This window comes from Onychostruthus taczanowskii, unplaced genomic scaffold, assembly GCF_017590055.1.
Source record: "Onychostruthus taczanowskii isolate IOZ18803 unplaced genomic scaffold, ASM1759005v1 scaffold28, whole genome shotgun sequence".
Classification (NCBI taxonomy): domain Eukaryota; kingdom Metazoa; phylum Chordata; class Aves; order Passeriformes; family Passeridae; genus Onychostruthus; species Onychostruthus taczanowskii.
In genome coordinates this window covers 8,744,910-8,759,247 of record NW_024500128.1, presented here as the reverse complement: position 1 = coordinate 8,759,247, position 14,338 = coordinate 8,744,910, and the positions used below count along the sequence as shown (strand labels likewise).

The window sequence follows — 14,338 nt, the reverse complement described above, 5'->3', positions numbered from 1 at the left end:
GATTCCTTTCTCCCTTATTTTGTTTTGCTAACTCACGTGCCTGCTGCATCTATATTCTCTTCTCCTCCCTTCTGCCCCGCAGCGAGATGACATGACAGCGCAGTTTAACCAGATGAGCTTAAGTCGCCAGTCATCAGGAGACAACCCCGAGTCGCCTTCTGGCCCTGTGTACCCCTCGCCCATCCTGCAGCAGCCTGCCCAGCAGACAGGTTACATCATGGCCTCCCCAAGCCAGCAGCTTCCCCCGGGAGGCTTCACGGGCTCAGGAGCACCGGTGTCCCAGCAGGTGCTGCAGCCGCCGCCCCAGGGCTTCGTGCAACAGCCACCGCCACCTGCTCAGGTAGGCAAAACCTCCGCCGCCGCTTGGGCGCGGTGCCCTTTACAGCATCAGGAAGGGAATAGAAATTCCAGATTATTTTTTATTTTTCCCCTGGTGAACGTTTGGCAGATCTTTAGGCAGCAGGATACTTGCAAAGCCTGTTTTTTCCTGGGTTTCATCGTTTCCTTCCCTCTCTTCGAAACGTTTTCTGAGCATATGTTCGTACTCCATGACACATCTGCACATGAATATGAAGGAGGAGGGTGAGTAAATGCCCACACTCCTTTTTCCCTGTGCATGTACCAAAAGAGCAAAATGCACATCAGCCCAGGTAGTCGTTAATCATATTTAATTGACTTGAACATGTGATGTGTCACAGATCAGTAATTTTAACTGTCTTCCTGAAGACTGATTATGTTTTACTGTTCACTACCAAACATCTCTGCTTGTCTCCTGGGTACCTTTACAGAATATTGAAAGTGATTGCTGTCAAGAAGTAAAATGCACAGATGACTTTCTGGCCAATTTTCAAGGCATACACATTAAAAAGACAAATTTCTTTATCCAATTATAAATAACTTCATTTGTATTCTACTTTAAATTGTATTAATAGCATTTCTCTTGTTTTAACTTTATCTTCTGGAAGAAAAGTGTAAAAATAAAGTAAAAACTTCACTATTTCTTTTAATGTAACTTCACTGTAAACCTTATTGGAAGCGGTTGTTTGGTTGGTCGGTTTTTCTTTACTGCTTCTCACTGAAAATTTCCACTTGTGTTTATTAATGAAATTCAGTATTGACACAGGAATGAAGAATTTTTACTGTTACAGTGTTTTAAGTGGACTACGGGTCTAGTTAATTAGATCACTAATTAACAGTAAAAGAAATCTAAGGACAACTGGATGCTGACATCCCATAGAAGACTGTGCAATCCATCATTTCTGTGGTTAAAAATGTGCAGCTGTTTTTTCTGACAGAAGGCTTGGCAAAAACAAGTTTGAAGGAGCTGAATTTCAATATAATGTGATTTCTTTAAAAAAAAAATTGAAAATACTGCTAGAAAAATACTGCTAGGAAAATATGTCACAGTTTGCCAAATGTAGCAGGTTTGGTGGTATTTTTAAAATTTGGGAGAAAAAAAATACCTAAAGAGCAAAATTCCCTGGTGAATCCATCTTCCTATGTAGATTGTGTCTCCTAAGCAGAGGCTGTCCAGGCTTTAGTCCTCATGTACAGCCCCCAGGTGCCCTCACTGTTTTCCAGCATCATTTAATCCAGCCTCACAACACTTCTAGTGAACCAGATAAATGTGAGCACCTCTGTGTTATAGGCTGCCACCACAGCAGGCACTGATGTTTCCCAGCTCTGCCAGCCAGGCTTTGCTGTGGGAGTTGAGTGGGCTGCAGGATGGTGCTGTCTGTCCTGACAGGGACCCCACACCAGCTGCTCACCCCCTCGGGTGAGGCCAGATGTTCAGCTCACCCTGGGGTCTCTGCTAGACCTGCCTTGGCTGGCCTTGCTTAGGCTGCTTTGGGCAGCTTTGCCCACTGCTCCTGCCCCTGGCTGAGCCTTGCTGTGGGAGCATTGGATTTCACCCCTTTGTGCACAACAGGGCACAGGGTTTTCACTCAGCATGGTGCAGTGTTACTTGGTGAAGCTCTTTTCCAAGTTACTCCTTGTACAGATGCTACTGAGAGGCAGATTCATTTTTTCACTTTTTTCAAGTGATGAGAGGGTGCCTATTCATGTACAGGCTGCTGTAGGACCAGTACAGTACTGGTGTGTCACTGTGTCTCTGCCCATTCCTCAGCTGCTTTCCTCCTACAGTTTAACACATTGGAAAGTTACTGACAGCAGAAAAATATATTTTGGCTTTGCAGCACTTCAGTTATTTCACTGTGAAATGGTTTGTCCTCGGGGGGAAGTGTAGAAAGGTGAGAAATTCAGTGCTGTCAGCTTCCTCTAGTTCTGCAGATAACATCCATCTCCAGCTTGTTGCTGTTCCAAAAAATCCTTGTCAGATACCTGTGGAGGAGGGCATGGCAAGGTTTAGTGTCTGCTGCCTATGCCCCTATCCCTTGAAAGCTCAGTGGCCTTGTTCTGCCAGAAAGGAGAGAGGGCAACCACTCTCTGCATATGCATCTGCATGCACAGATGGGAGCTTCTGATTCACATTTCAATACCATCTCTTCAGTCCTAGAAAGTGGTTTGGATACTACATTCAGCACATGTATGGCAAATAGGGGATCCCTCTTATAAAAACTAAGAGTGAATCCCTGGGAAATAGAAGTTCTTCTGCCCTGGGAGCTTAGCTTTCTGTACACGGGCAGGTAGATCCCAAATTCTTGTCCTGCCCGTGGCACAGCTTCTCTGTGGCAGTGGCTATTGTCAGTCTGAGTCAGCTTTGTTACTCTTTGGGGTTTAGGTGCAATAGTAAGGCTGCTCTCTGACACCATAGCAGGTGGTCTGAGGCAGGCTCTGAGAAAAAAAAGAAAGCAATAAAGATGGTAATGGAAGCAAAACATTATGTGATGCATTAATCAATGCAATGCAATCAATGTAAAAGCACTTTTATATCTTAAATGTTGCTATTGAATTTATACCAGTATAAAAGTGGCATGACTTTAATGGCTAATTAGTTCCTGTAAATGCTCTGCTGATAAGGTTGGCTGTGATACCCTGTATGCTGTTGGAAAATAGCAGTGAAAACTTGGGTGGAGATCCTGTGAGCATGATAATTTCCTTTGGGAGCTGAAAGGAGGATAAAGAAATGCTTCAAGCCTACACACCCAATAATACTGCATTTAAATAACTAGCTTTTCTATTAAAGTTCAATTAAATGTGGCTCTACAGCTGCTTTCCAAGATTCTTTCTCCCAGTCTGTATTAAAGCAGAAGCAGACTGCGTTTGAAATGACATGCCTAAGAAGTGGTGAAAGAAACCTTTGGATTTCTTTTTGCTTCTTCTTTCATCACAGGTATCCCCCAGCTTGACAACAAAGTCATCATTTAAGAAACTGAAAATAAGGATTGCTGTTTGTTCAGCCAATTAGAACAAAAAAAAAAAAAAAAAATCCAACAAAAAAAACAACCCAAATCCCAAATGTCCCAAATGTTACCAGGGTTTTCTGAAAGGGGTTTTTAGCAGCAAATGCCTGTTTGCTTTCTATCATGAATATCAAACATATATATTTTTGCTTTCTTTATTTTCAATTTTCTTCTCTTTCTGATAATTTTTCTGTAGCACTAATGGACCAAACACTTTAACAGGGGTTTGCATTCTGCTTTGTAGTACTTTATCAATACCACTATATCAATGGCACCTGTCTTTGCCTCTGCAAATGAAAAAGTAGAAAAAATATGAATATTATGTCAATGGGAAGGGATGTCCTCCCTGAAAAATTATTTTCACCTCTGACTCATTCTGGAAGGTATACTGGCAAAATGATATCCAAAGGTGAGATGGCATGAATTCTTGGAGAGGCCTGGAGATGTAATTAACATGTTGAGGGATTTTTCATCTGAATTAGTTTTGTGTCATCATTAATTTTATGTCATCTTTTAATCATCTGTCTCTTTGCAGAAGGCCTCTCCTTGAGAGTCTGTAATGACCCTAAGACAAAATCTTTATTCATAGCATATCTCCTCTAGGAAACTTGTTATGAAGAAGGTTGGGAAGTCACTGCAAATGAGCAGGGCTTTCCTTGATGATCTTTGAAAATTATAATGGAGGACATCTTACAAGGCATTATTTTTTGTTACCTGCTACAGTCATTATTATGGAGGGGGCAGGGAGGAAAAGACCTTGAAGAATGGCTGATCCCTGTCAGTTAGATATTAGGAAGAAATGGCACCTACCATGCATCACTGGGGTTTCTCTTGTCTTCTTCAGTCCCATTTATGTGACTGTATCAGTGGCATTAGCAGTGGTGTCAGCAGCTGGATGGAGGTGCTAGTCCAAACCTGTCTGGATATCAGCGTGGTATCAGTGTTAAGAGAAGATAGATACAGCACCAGTCCCATGGCTGAATCAAGCTGTAAGCCAGCAAGGAGGCAGTTTTTGAAAGTAAAATAATCCTGAAGTGTGTGTGGACTCCTGACCCTGCCATGAGGAAATAAACAAAATACCAGTGAATTTCGTGGGTCCTGCTGGAGAGCAGCCAGAGAGGCATCCAGCTTCATAATGGCTCCAGGCTGTATGTGGACAGAACAAAGCAGAAAACCAATGCTGCACTGAGTCTCTACACATCATCTAAGGACAAAGCACATTAGAAAGAGGAGAAAGTAATGTCTGACTGTGCCATTTCATGAGTGTCTCTGAAGTGACATGCCCAGTCCTGTTACAATTTAAGTTGAAGTTGTGTAGGAGAGAAAAAATAGAATGCAGTGGAATGGTCAGCCTACAAACAAGGTAATTATTAAAAATCATACTAAAAAATTCTTTTTTACAGTGTCAAAGATTAAGATCAAAAAACTATCCTTTTAGACTAAAGGAGGTGGCATTTATTTAGGTTATAGTCTTAGAGAACATTTTTTTGGTAAATTTATTTTAGTTTTAGGATAGCAATACAGCTTCATTGGCATGATTGTTAGTGCCATAGAAACCTTCTGGTTCTGTAAATAAAATGTTTCACAAGCAAAAGGTTGAAGGTTGGATTGTGCATTTCACATGGGAATGCAACTCGGGTATAATTTGGCATGTTGGCTGGCTGCTACAGAAATGTAATGCTTTTTATTGAAGAGCACATAAGTAAATGTTTTGCTAACACTGATGTGATGAGAAAGTAAAAAATCCAAGAGGATCAGAGCAGATGATGTAAGTGATACTTGTTATCTCTGATCCCTCTAATTCCACCATTCACCAAAGTAGAATCAGAAAGGAAAAATAGCATTTCAACTACTGACACAGAGATGTACTCAAGATAAATGACAATGGATCCTTCCAAGCCCCTCAAGCATAAAAGACCTATTTTAGATCATGTCCATGTTTTACACCAAGCCCTTCTTTTAATGTGTGAGCTTCTAAAAAACAAACCTGACCCCCCCCACCAAACAAAAAATGAGCTAACAAAACCAAAAACAACAACAAAACACACACACACAAAACCAAAAGAGCAAATCCCATCAAAAGCCAAACCTATTGTTTTGATGTCATGTGTGCATGACTACTGTCTAATTCTTCCATTAATCTTTATAAGTGAATTTTTTTTTTTGCCCATCTACTACTAACATTTTTTTCATGTTGATATATTGCACTCTAATAAACTTTTAAGTGGGTTGCATAACAAATGTACTCCCGTGAATTGAGAAAATGAGAGCAAGGGAGACAACCCTTTGACTAATGCTGAGGATTTATGTGTGTGGTGAAAATAAAGGAGTGTATGCTTCAGTGTATATATTTTTTTGCTCAGCTGGTTCAACTATAAACCTGACTTCAAAACTTAGATTCTTCAGGTTATATTTTAAGGTTAATACCTACAGAATCATTTCCAAAGAGATAATTCTCATTGTTGCCAAATGCTCATGTTGTTTTAAATATCTAGGGGCTTCTCTGCACTGGAAAATGAGGAAGTTGAGCATAGATAAAATAAATCCTTTAAGTGAGATTAAGCTGCTGCCAGGATAAGTGAGAGTATTTCCACAGGAGGTTAATATTCTTTAGTTTGTAGCATATGTTAATAGAAAATAAATAATATTTGAAAGAATGTCTGTTCTGTTCCCCTGCTCCAAGCCTGGATCAAATATTTGCATTGACTTGACTTAGAGTGGTCTCCTAATTTCTTCCAAGCTTCCTGTAGCAGAGTGTTGCTGAGAACAATCAGCTGTCCACAAGATGAGTTTATCACACTAAACTTTGCTGATCCACAGTTTATACTGCTTAAAAAATGATTTTGCACCTTAAATGTGTGGGCCCACTTTCCTGTTCCTTGTGGCTTTTCTTTGCTGAGAAACAAATTCATAACAGTGGTGTCCAATCTACAAAGGTGTTTTGGTTTTGTTACATTAGTCACTAACAAAACAAATGGCCCGAGGGCAGGCACCAGCCATGAGGTTTCACTTGGTATGTCTGGAGGGAAGGTAGCTTACACCATTTTCCAGTCAAAACCTTGTTTTTCTCATACTTGTTTGACTCAGGCTGATATAAGCAGAGAGAGGGGGGGAAAAATCAATTGTTTGAAAAGAAAATTAATAGACCTTGAAGAATGGATGGGTGTTCAGCCTCTTGATTGACAGATGATGTTGACTGTCACTTGGTCTGCAGGGTTAACTTCACTGACACCACCCAGTCCAGCTTTGTTAATCCTAATTCTTCTCCCACCACAGTTACCCATTCAGTAAACTTCTACTTGCCTGAGTAGCAATCCAGAGCCTACTCTTGTCTAGTCTTTTGTGCCTATGCCATTTTTTTTCCTAATCTGAGACTGGAAATCTTCCAAGGAAAATTTCTGATCTCTCTTACGATGTCCTGGCAGTAGGTTACCTTTACTCTGCTAACTTTATGGATTATCAAATTGAATTATCTGTTTCAGGAATATTTCTTCCATGCAATTAAAGTGGCAAAAATAGGGTTTTTTTTTTCATTAAAAAAATAAAAGCATTTAATCTGACTCTGTGCATATGTCTACATAGGATAAATGCTATGCACTAAGTGAGGGAAAAAAAATCTATGATTTATTAAGAAATGCTGACTGCTGTGGTAGAAGTTGAGAGAGAATCAGTGTTCTCCTAAGCCTGTGTCCCTCTGCAGTCTGTTCATACCATACATTGCCAAACTCTATCACATGCCTACGGTATCCCTGACAGCTGAAAATGAAAAATTTTGGGTGCTTTGAACCTGTGAAGGGTCAGTTGAAAGCTGTTTAGCTCAAATGTCTCAGTAACAGTGGTGTGGCATGTATAGGAAGAATCTTTTGCTCTAGTCACTCTCAAACTTTCACGTTCAACTGTGTGATAAGGACATGTAGTACATGTTTCTCTGTAATGACAATAACAATAGAAGAAAAAAGAAGCCCATCTAGCAGAACTTGCTGACCTAATGCCTATCCTCAGCTCCTGCAAGAAAACAGCTATGACTGTTTTTTGAACTGTAATTGTTTTCACAAGAGCAAGAAAGGCTTTGGAGGAAAATGTTCATGTAAGGAGGGATGTACATGTTAAACAGAAGCATCAGTCTGATAATTTCCTTACAAGTATTAGGGGTGCACACACTGCATCTTGCTCTCCACCTTGTTTCTACATATTTGTACTCCAGGCCATTCCTTGCTTTGACTGGACCATTTTCTCCAGAGTTCTTTTAATGGTTTGACATGCTGTCTGTATGTGTTATGTTGATACAGAAGGTGTTGTTTGCATCTATTTTTCTGCAGCTTTTGATATGTTACTGTGATAAAATGTTACTGTGATATTTTTTCTTTGGTGTATACATGTAGCTTTTTATGAATCCTATATTTTTTTCTCTTTCAATTGAAATTATTTTTTTTCCTATTTCTTAAAGTTTCTGAAAATATATGTGGGCACTGATAGTCCTTTTCTTAGTATAGCTGAAAGCAAGCAGCAGTTGTTGAAGAGACAGGAGGCAAACCGCTTCTCTTGATTTCTATTACCACTAATATGCTTGATTTGAATTTCTGCTCCCCCTCCCTGTTTTGTTCTATTTTATGAATCTTTGATCTCTAGAGTTTACTGTTCTCTTTCTTTGCAGATGCCAGTGTATTATTACCCATCTGGTCAGTACCCTACCTCAACAACTCAGCAGTACAGACCCATTGCCTCAGTTCAGTACAATGCACAGCGGAGTCAACAGATCCCCCAGACTGCCCAGCAAACAGGTATGTACATCTGGTACTCATTTCTTCAGCTGCTCACAGTGCCTTTGCAGGTGAGACCTGTTGGTTGTGCTCTAATTGAACAGCAGAGGAGAAAGCTGGTTGCTGTTCTGTTTGAAAATACAGTGAATATTACAAATTGAGAAACCTTTTGCTTGGACATCCCGAGCAATGGAAGAGCAGGGGTTGCATCCTCCATCCCTGCTGTCCTGTATGCAGTGCTGCTGTGTCCTCAGTGTCCATGCTTCAAGTGGCTGGGCACAGACAGAGCTGGGGGGAGCTGCTGTAAGCAGTCACACTGCACGTTCAAGCCAACCACTGTGGTTGCCCTCTGTCATGGGAACTCCTCAAGTGTTTGCACCGCCCTACGTGGTGGACAGGCCTGCTGTGATGCAGAAGGTTGTTCTCCACCACCTTGTGCTGTCCCTGGCCCTGAGGAGCAGCAGGGCTGTGTGTGGGTGGTGTCCATTGGACGGGCTGCCCGCAGCGCCGTGCGGCTGGAAGGGGGGCCGTTACACTGTAAGAGAGTGAGTAGCAGGTCTCACAGTGAACCGGTCTCTTTTCCTGCTGTGTCATGCCACTCCAGATGACTCCAGAGTAAGAGGGACAGAGGGGCAGCTGGGCTGGTGTGTGCTGGGAGAGAGCAGGAATTGTGGTTGTCAAGGAGTCGTCGCATTTCAAGGGAATAAACAATTCTGGTGTTTGAGATTTATTTATTTATTTATTTCCTATCTGTTTCTTCAGTGCACACCTTCCCTCATAGCGTGTCTCAAACAGTAATTCCAGGCGTAGGAGGAGGAGGTGGAGGGGTGGGTTTTGTTTTTCCAGATGTGCCAGGTAGAACAAAGCATTCATCATTCGATCTCAGTTTGGCAGAAACCCTTTAGAATGGCAAAACAGATTCCCTGCAATAGCCTTGATATGGAAGTCATTTAAGATGCAAGTCAAGAGCCCAGACATGAGATGCGAACAAGACTTATGGGGTCATCCAGCTTGTCAACCTATCTCCGTAATGTGACTGCTGGCAATTTTGTTCCACTCTCTTAGGCACTCAGGGAGACAAAGACACAGCAAACACAGCTATAACTAAGCAATTCATTACTTTTTTTTTTTTTTTTTCTAATGCTGTTCTGTGTTCTAATAAAATTGGTGACATTTTGGTCAGTGTCAGTGGTGACTGACTGTGTCTTCTTTCATACCTTCATTTTATACATTCCTGAGAGAGAAGAGGGTGAAGTATTGCACAAAGGTCATCTGTCTGTTCTAGCTTCTCCTGCCTGACAGTCTGGTACCATATTTATTATATCTATATAGGATCTTTGAAACAATGTGCAAATCAACTTTGATGACATTATCTGGATCTACTGTGTTGTTATAAAACCATATTTATCAGTTTAATGCTACATCTATAGCCTAGTGGAGATTATGGTAAGTGATATTCACAAGAGATGGTCTGATGTATGAGTGATGTTCTGGAGAAGATCCAGCTCTGTGAAAATCCTAGTTTTAAAGATATATTGTAGCACAGGAGCTGTTGAGTGCAGACAATGTAGAGATGCAAATGCTAATTTTGTTTCAGTGTTTACTGCATCGTTTTCCTTACGTGTTTGGAAAACAGAAGTCAAGGAGTTTGTGTAAAATCTCTAGCACATCAGTCTTTTCCCTGCAATTCGCTCTTTCAGCTGCCTGCTCAGTTGGAAGCATTATTTGTATCTCTTGTTTAAAAATGAAAACATTGTGTCTACAGTTTACACTCCCTGCTGTGGTGATGATTTAAGTGTTTAGCTATTCTCAGATCTTGAGACATGTCTGAGAACAATTTTGCAAGCTAGTTCATGCCTTTGGCCTCTGATCCATCCTTTTCCCTAGTCATGGTCCCAGCGTGTGGTAAGTGTGACAGGAAGCAGATTGCAGTTCCCTACAGGTCTTGTTTTGGAGGTGGTGTAAGAATTGTTCAGATTTACATTCCACTGCATCTCTTGGTATTTGGGAAACAAATAGCTGTGTATGACCAGAAAGTAGCAATCTGCAAGTGTTTCAGACTTCCATTTTCTTTCCCTCACAGACTTAGCTTCAGATCAGCACATGAGGAGCCAGGGATAACAAGGGGCCAGAACAAGAAGCTATCATGGAAAATAGTGTTTGTGAAGCAGTGTAGTATGGGAATACTGAGGATGGGAAGGGTGAACAGATGGGAAGGAGGCAGATGAAAAGATGATTCCTGAAATGGTTTCCCCAAAGACCTCACATCACTTGCTGCTGCTTCGGAGAGAGGACGGCTGCAGTGCAGGCAGGCCCACGGGAGCCCAGCTGGCAGCCTGGACCTGCCGCTGGCTCCTACAGCAGGGCGAGCAAGGAGGCAACCTCAGCCTGGCAGCTCAGGAAATATTTTATTGAAATTAAAAGTTTGCCTGCCTGGAGGAGCTTTTGGAGGATTTCAAAGCAACAACAAGGAGTTCAGATCTTACTTCCCCTACTTTGGGATGCAAAGGTCAAAGTTTCATATAATATTAGCAATTTGTTTTCATTTTTGTTAGAAAAGGTCTCTTCGGGATGAAGCGATATTGATGACTTTTACAGCAAACAGCTAAAGTAAAATGTCTGCACAGCATCTGTGGTGGCTGAGGGAGCCTGTACTCTCTCGTGGATCTGGAAGGAGAGCAATATTGAGTTAAAGTGGCTCCAGGGCAGAAAAAAGGATGAGTTCACCTAAAATTAGATTAGAGCTCTGGCAGCAATAAATCATTTGGAGAGAAGGCTGAAAACATTTTGTATGTTTATTTACCCTTTTTATTTTTATTTGCCTAAGTGCTTATGTGAGAACCTAAGTGGCCCATTTCTGCCTAAGTGGCAGAAGTGGCAGTACAGTGTCCTCCATGAAGATTTTTGAACAAATGTCTGCCATTTGAATTATGTTCATTTCTGCTCAAGCCAAAATGTGGTATCACTGTAAACAGAAACACCTTTTTTTTCACTCATGCCATTGTTGCTCTTCTTCGTTATGCTTTTTCTGCACCATTTTCATGTTCAGAGCTGCTCAGTGCAAAGTTTTTCAAAGTGTTGCCGTTGGTGTCTGTCACGCCATGCCGTACGTACGACATCATAGGTGGATTCTTACGGTGTGTTCAGGCAGGTATTCTCAAAAACAGTATGCTCATTTTTCAAACCATTTGGGTATGTTGCTGTTTCCATTTCTGCACTCTGTAACAGGTGATACTGTGGAGTGCCCAGTTTTGTAAGCACATGGAAGAAAATATTGTTTCTGCATTTACGCCTAGCAGTACTCTGTAAATTGCATGTCTGGCACCATCAGTATTTCATTCTTCAGTAATTATCTCTATTTTGATAGACTGATCCTAGTTACTGTCTGAGTAGAAAAATAGAGATGTATTGATGATAAATCAGTAATTATTTCTATTTTGTCACGACAGAAGAAGTCAGCAATGTTTTATATCCGTGTCTCTATTTTCTCCCATTTTAGCAAATGCTGAGCACTTTGAGGATTTTTCTGAAGTGCTTCATAAGTATGAGCTGGATAAATACATGAGTATTATCTTCGGATATGCAACTCTTCTTATTTCTGTTCACAAACGAGCAAGCTGCAACAAATTACATGATTTTTTTTTTCATTATCTGGTTCATTGTTGTATGTTTGCCTCATGTTCCAGATAATTTCAGAGTGAAGGAGAAATTTTATGGATAAAATAATATTTATCTTCTTGCTTGGGCCTAGTTCTAAGAGGCTGTTAGCTTGATTTATCACGCAGTTGTAAGGTAAATGTCTGTGGAGTGTGTTTTGCATCAGCAATGAAATAATCTTTTGAGGAGATTAAAGCTAAGATCTATAGTACTTTGATAGTAAGTTTTCCTGCCAGAACTTTATACTATAATATTTCCAGACAAAAGAAGATGCTATTTGACATAATTTGTTGTACTGTAATTCTGGCAATTAATCTAATGATGTTAGGATTTCTCATACATTCAAGAATCAACAAATAATGCCATTATAGCCTGTTTCAGGGTCCAGATAATCAGGAGAAGACTCAAAAGCATAGGAAATCTCTCTCTTTTTTTTTTTTTTTTTAAAGCAACATATTTGCTTGTAGACAAAGATGGTCCTTATGTGAAGAAAGTATGTATCTGAACATTGTGTGGATGTACAGTCCTTTCTTAACCAGTGTTCATGGATCTCTGTAAACAGCGTTTGTCTTGCAGAAAAGGTTCCTGATGGAGAGCAGTATTATAAGCCTTTACAGCTTCCAGTAAAGTAGAAGAGGTAATTGTCTCTTAAATGCATCTCTGAAACAAATTTTAAGTGAAGACAAAATGTACCTTAACAGAGTCCATAAATTTGCTTAGGTAGGAATCTGAGTCAAATAGACAATGAAATACTGAATTTTTGCTTAATTTAATCATTTCAGTGTCAGCATAATTGAAGAGTGTTAACTTCAAGCCTCTTTTATCCTCTTTGTCTTCTGAAAGCATTTGTCACTATAAGCTGATACTTAGTGGGAAAAAAAATGGGGGAAGGGAAACATGCAGCACTAAAAACAAAATTGGTTTGTTATCATGGTCATTAGAGAACCTTATAAAGAAAGATTGCTGCTTTCTACCTTCATTAGCAACCTGACAGGAGCTCATGGTCCATGATGGATTTGTTTGCATAATTCTGTCTATAATTTCACTGCTTATATAAACATAAACAACTTCAATTTTAAGTATCTAATTATCTGAAGAAACTGTTTCTCTAACAGTAATTGCTCACTGCGTTATTGAAACAGATTTGTATGGAAGGTGTCCATCTGTGTTCAGTGCTATTCTTTTCAGCAGATACTGCTGCTCCTAAAAAGCATTACAAGGGGGGTGAATCTCATTTTCACAGAGGCTTGACAGGAATGGGGACAGAGCCCTACTGTCCTAGATCCTTAAGTGTAGTGCTATGCTCATTAATGTTGATTAAAGGCTTTGAAGTTTATAAGAATTTAGTGAAATAATATGACCAGATCAAGGAGTTTGGAGCAATTTCAGTCTAAGTTCAAAATTGTGATCTTGAAAAGGTCCACACCTATGTTATTAGTTTCTGTTCAAGTATTTTTTGTTTAAATTATCCAGAAGCTTAGAGCTTTACCTACAAGCATACTTCCATTTAGACAGGATGTCTCAGCCCATGCTACCTGTAGGTTTGTGCTCTGGATTTCATTCTTCCTACTGCCTGAGGAGGATGCTGTGACCAAATAGTTCATTCAAGACTTTTTGAGAAGCTTCCTGAATGAGTCAGGATTGAGGCTTATTTTTTTTTTTTTCAATTTCTAGTCTTAAAAACACTAAATCCTTTTGTCTTTCTGACTTTTTGCAATAGTGCTGCACCAGTACTGAACCAGCATTCAACTTTACAGAATATCTGTAATTTAAATTAATGGTAGAATTAATACTATCACACTTCCTACAGCATACCTGACTCTGAAAATTAAAAGATTAAATTACTTTTGTCAGAAAGCCTTGTTCTTCCTCAAATGATTTGTTTAATTATTCAGCATTCACACCAGGAGAGAACAAGCATTGAGGGAAGAGAACACTGGTAGGTTCAGCAGCTAGAATAGTCTTAAGACAGGCAGTTATTTCTGGGTTTTTTTTCAAGGTGTCACAAGCTGTATTCAACTCCTCTAATACTAATTAGAATTTAAGCCATTTCTGACAGCATTTCTAGTGTTTCAAAGTAAAATATAAATTTTTTAATTTTGATTTTGTTCTAGAGAATGTGTTAGTCTCGTGTTAGTTAATATACAGGAACAGAGTGAGAAGAAGATTTCTAACAGCATTGTACAGTAGATAGAACCTCAAAATAGCCTCCGTAAAAATTACAGAGGCCATACGATAATGAAGATAACACACTAAGATATTCAACAATATCTACAAAGAATATTTGTATTTCTGGCTTTTCTTTGCCAAAAAGAGTCATACATTGTCTCTACTGCTAATTCTGTGTTGGATCAATGTGCAGCGCTCCTACTTCTTGCGGTGGAATTTTCCAGCACTGCATAACTGAATAATTGAGAGGTGTAGTCCTTGAGAGCAAAGGCAGGTTTTTTTGGTTTTTTTTTTTGTTTTGTTTTGGTTTGTTTTTTTTTTGTTTTGTTTTTTTTTTTTTTTTTTTTTTTTTTTTTTTTTTTTTTTTGGTTTTTTTTTTTTTTTTTT

General features: G+C 39.7%; 1 protein-coding gene across 14 annotated transcripts in view; it reads left to right on the top strand.

The window, feature by feature from the left end:
• Window positions 1–14,338, top strand: part of ARPP21 (cAMP regulated phosphoprotein 21) — a 104,849-nt gene that overhangs the window by 59,780 nt on the left and 30,731 nt on the right. For all 14 annotated transcript variants that reach the window (XR_005952931.1, XM_041407949.1, XM_041407945.1 and 11 more), the window contains 2 exons: window positions 83–340; window positions 8,020–8,146. Coding sequence is in view for 13 of the 14 variants with exons in the window: in XM_041407949.1 (XP_041263883.1) it covers window positions 83–340; window positions 8,020–8,146 (385 nt within the window). In the remaining variant the exon portion in view is untranslated. The remainder of the gene's footprint in view (window positions 1–82; window positions 341–8,019; window positions 8,147–14,338) is intronic.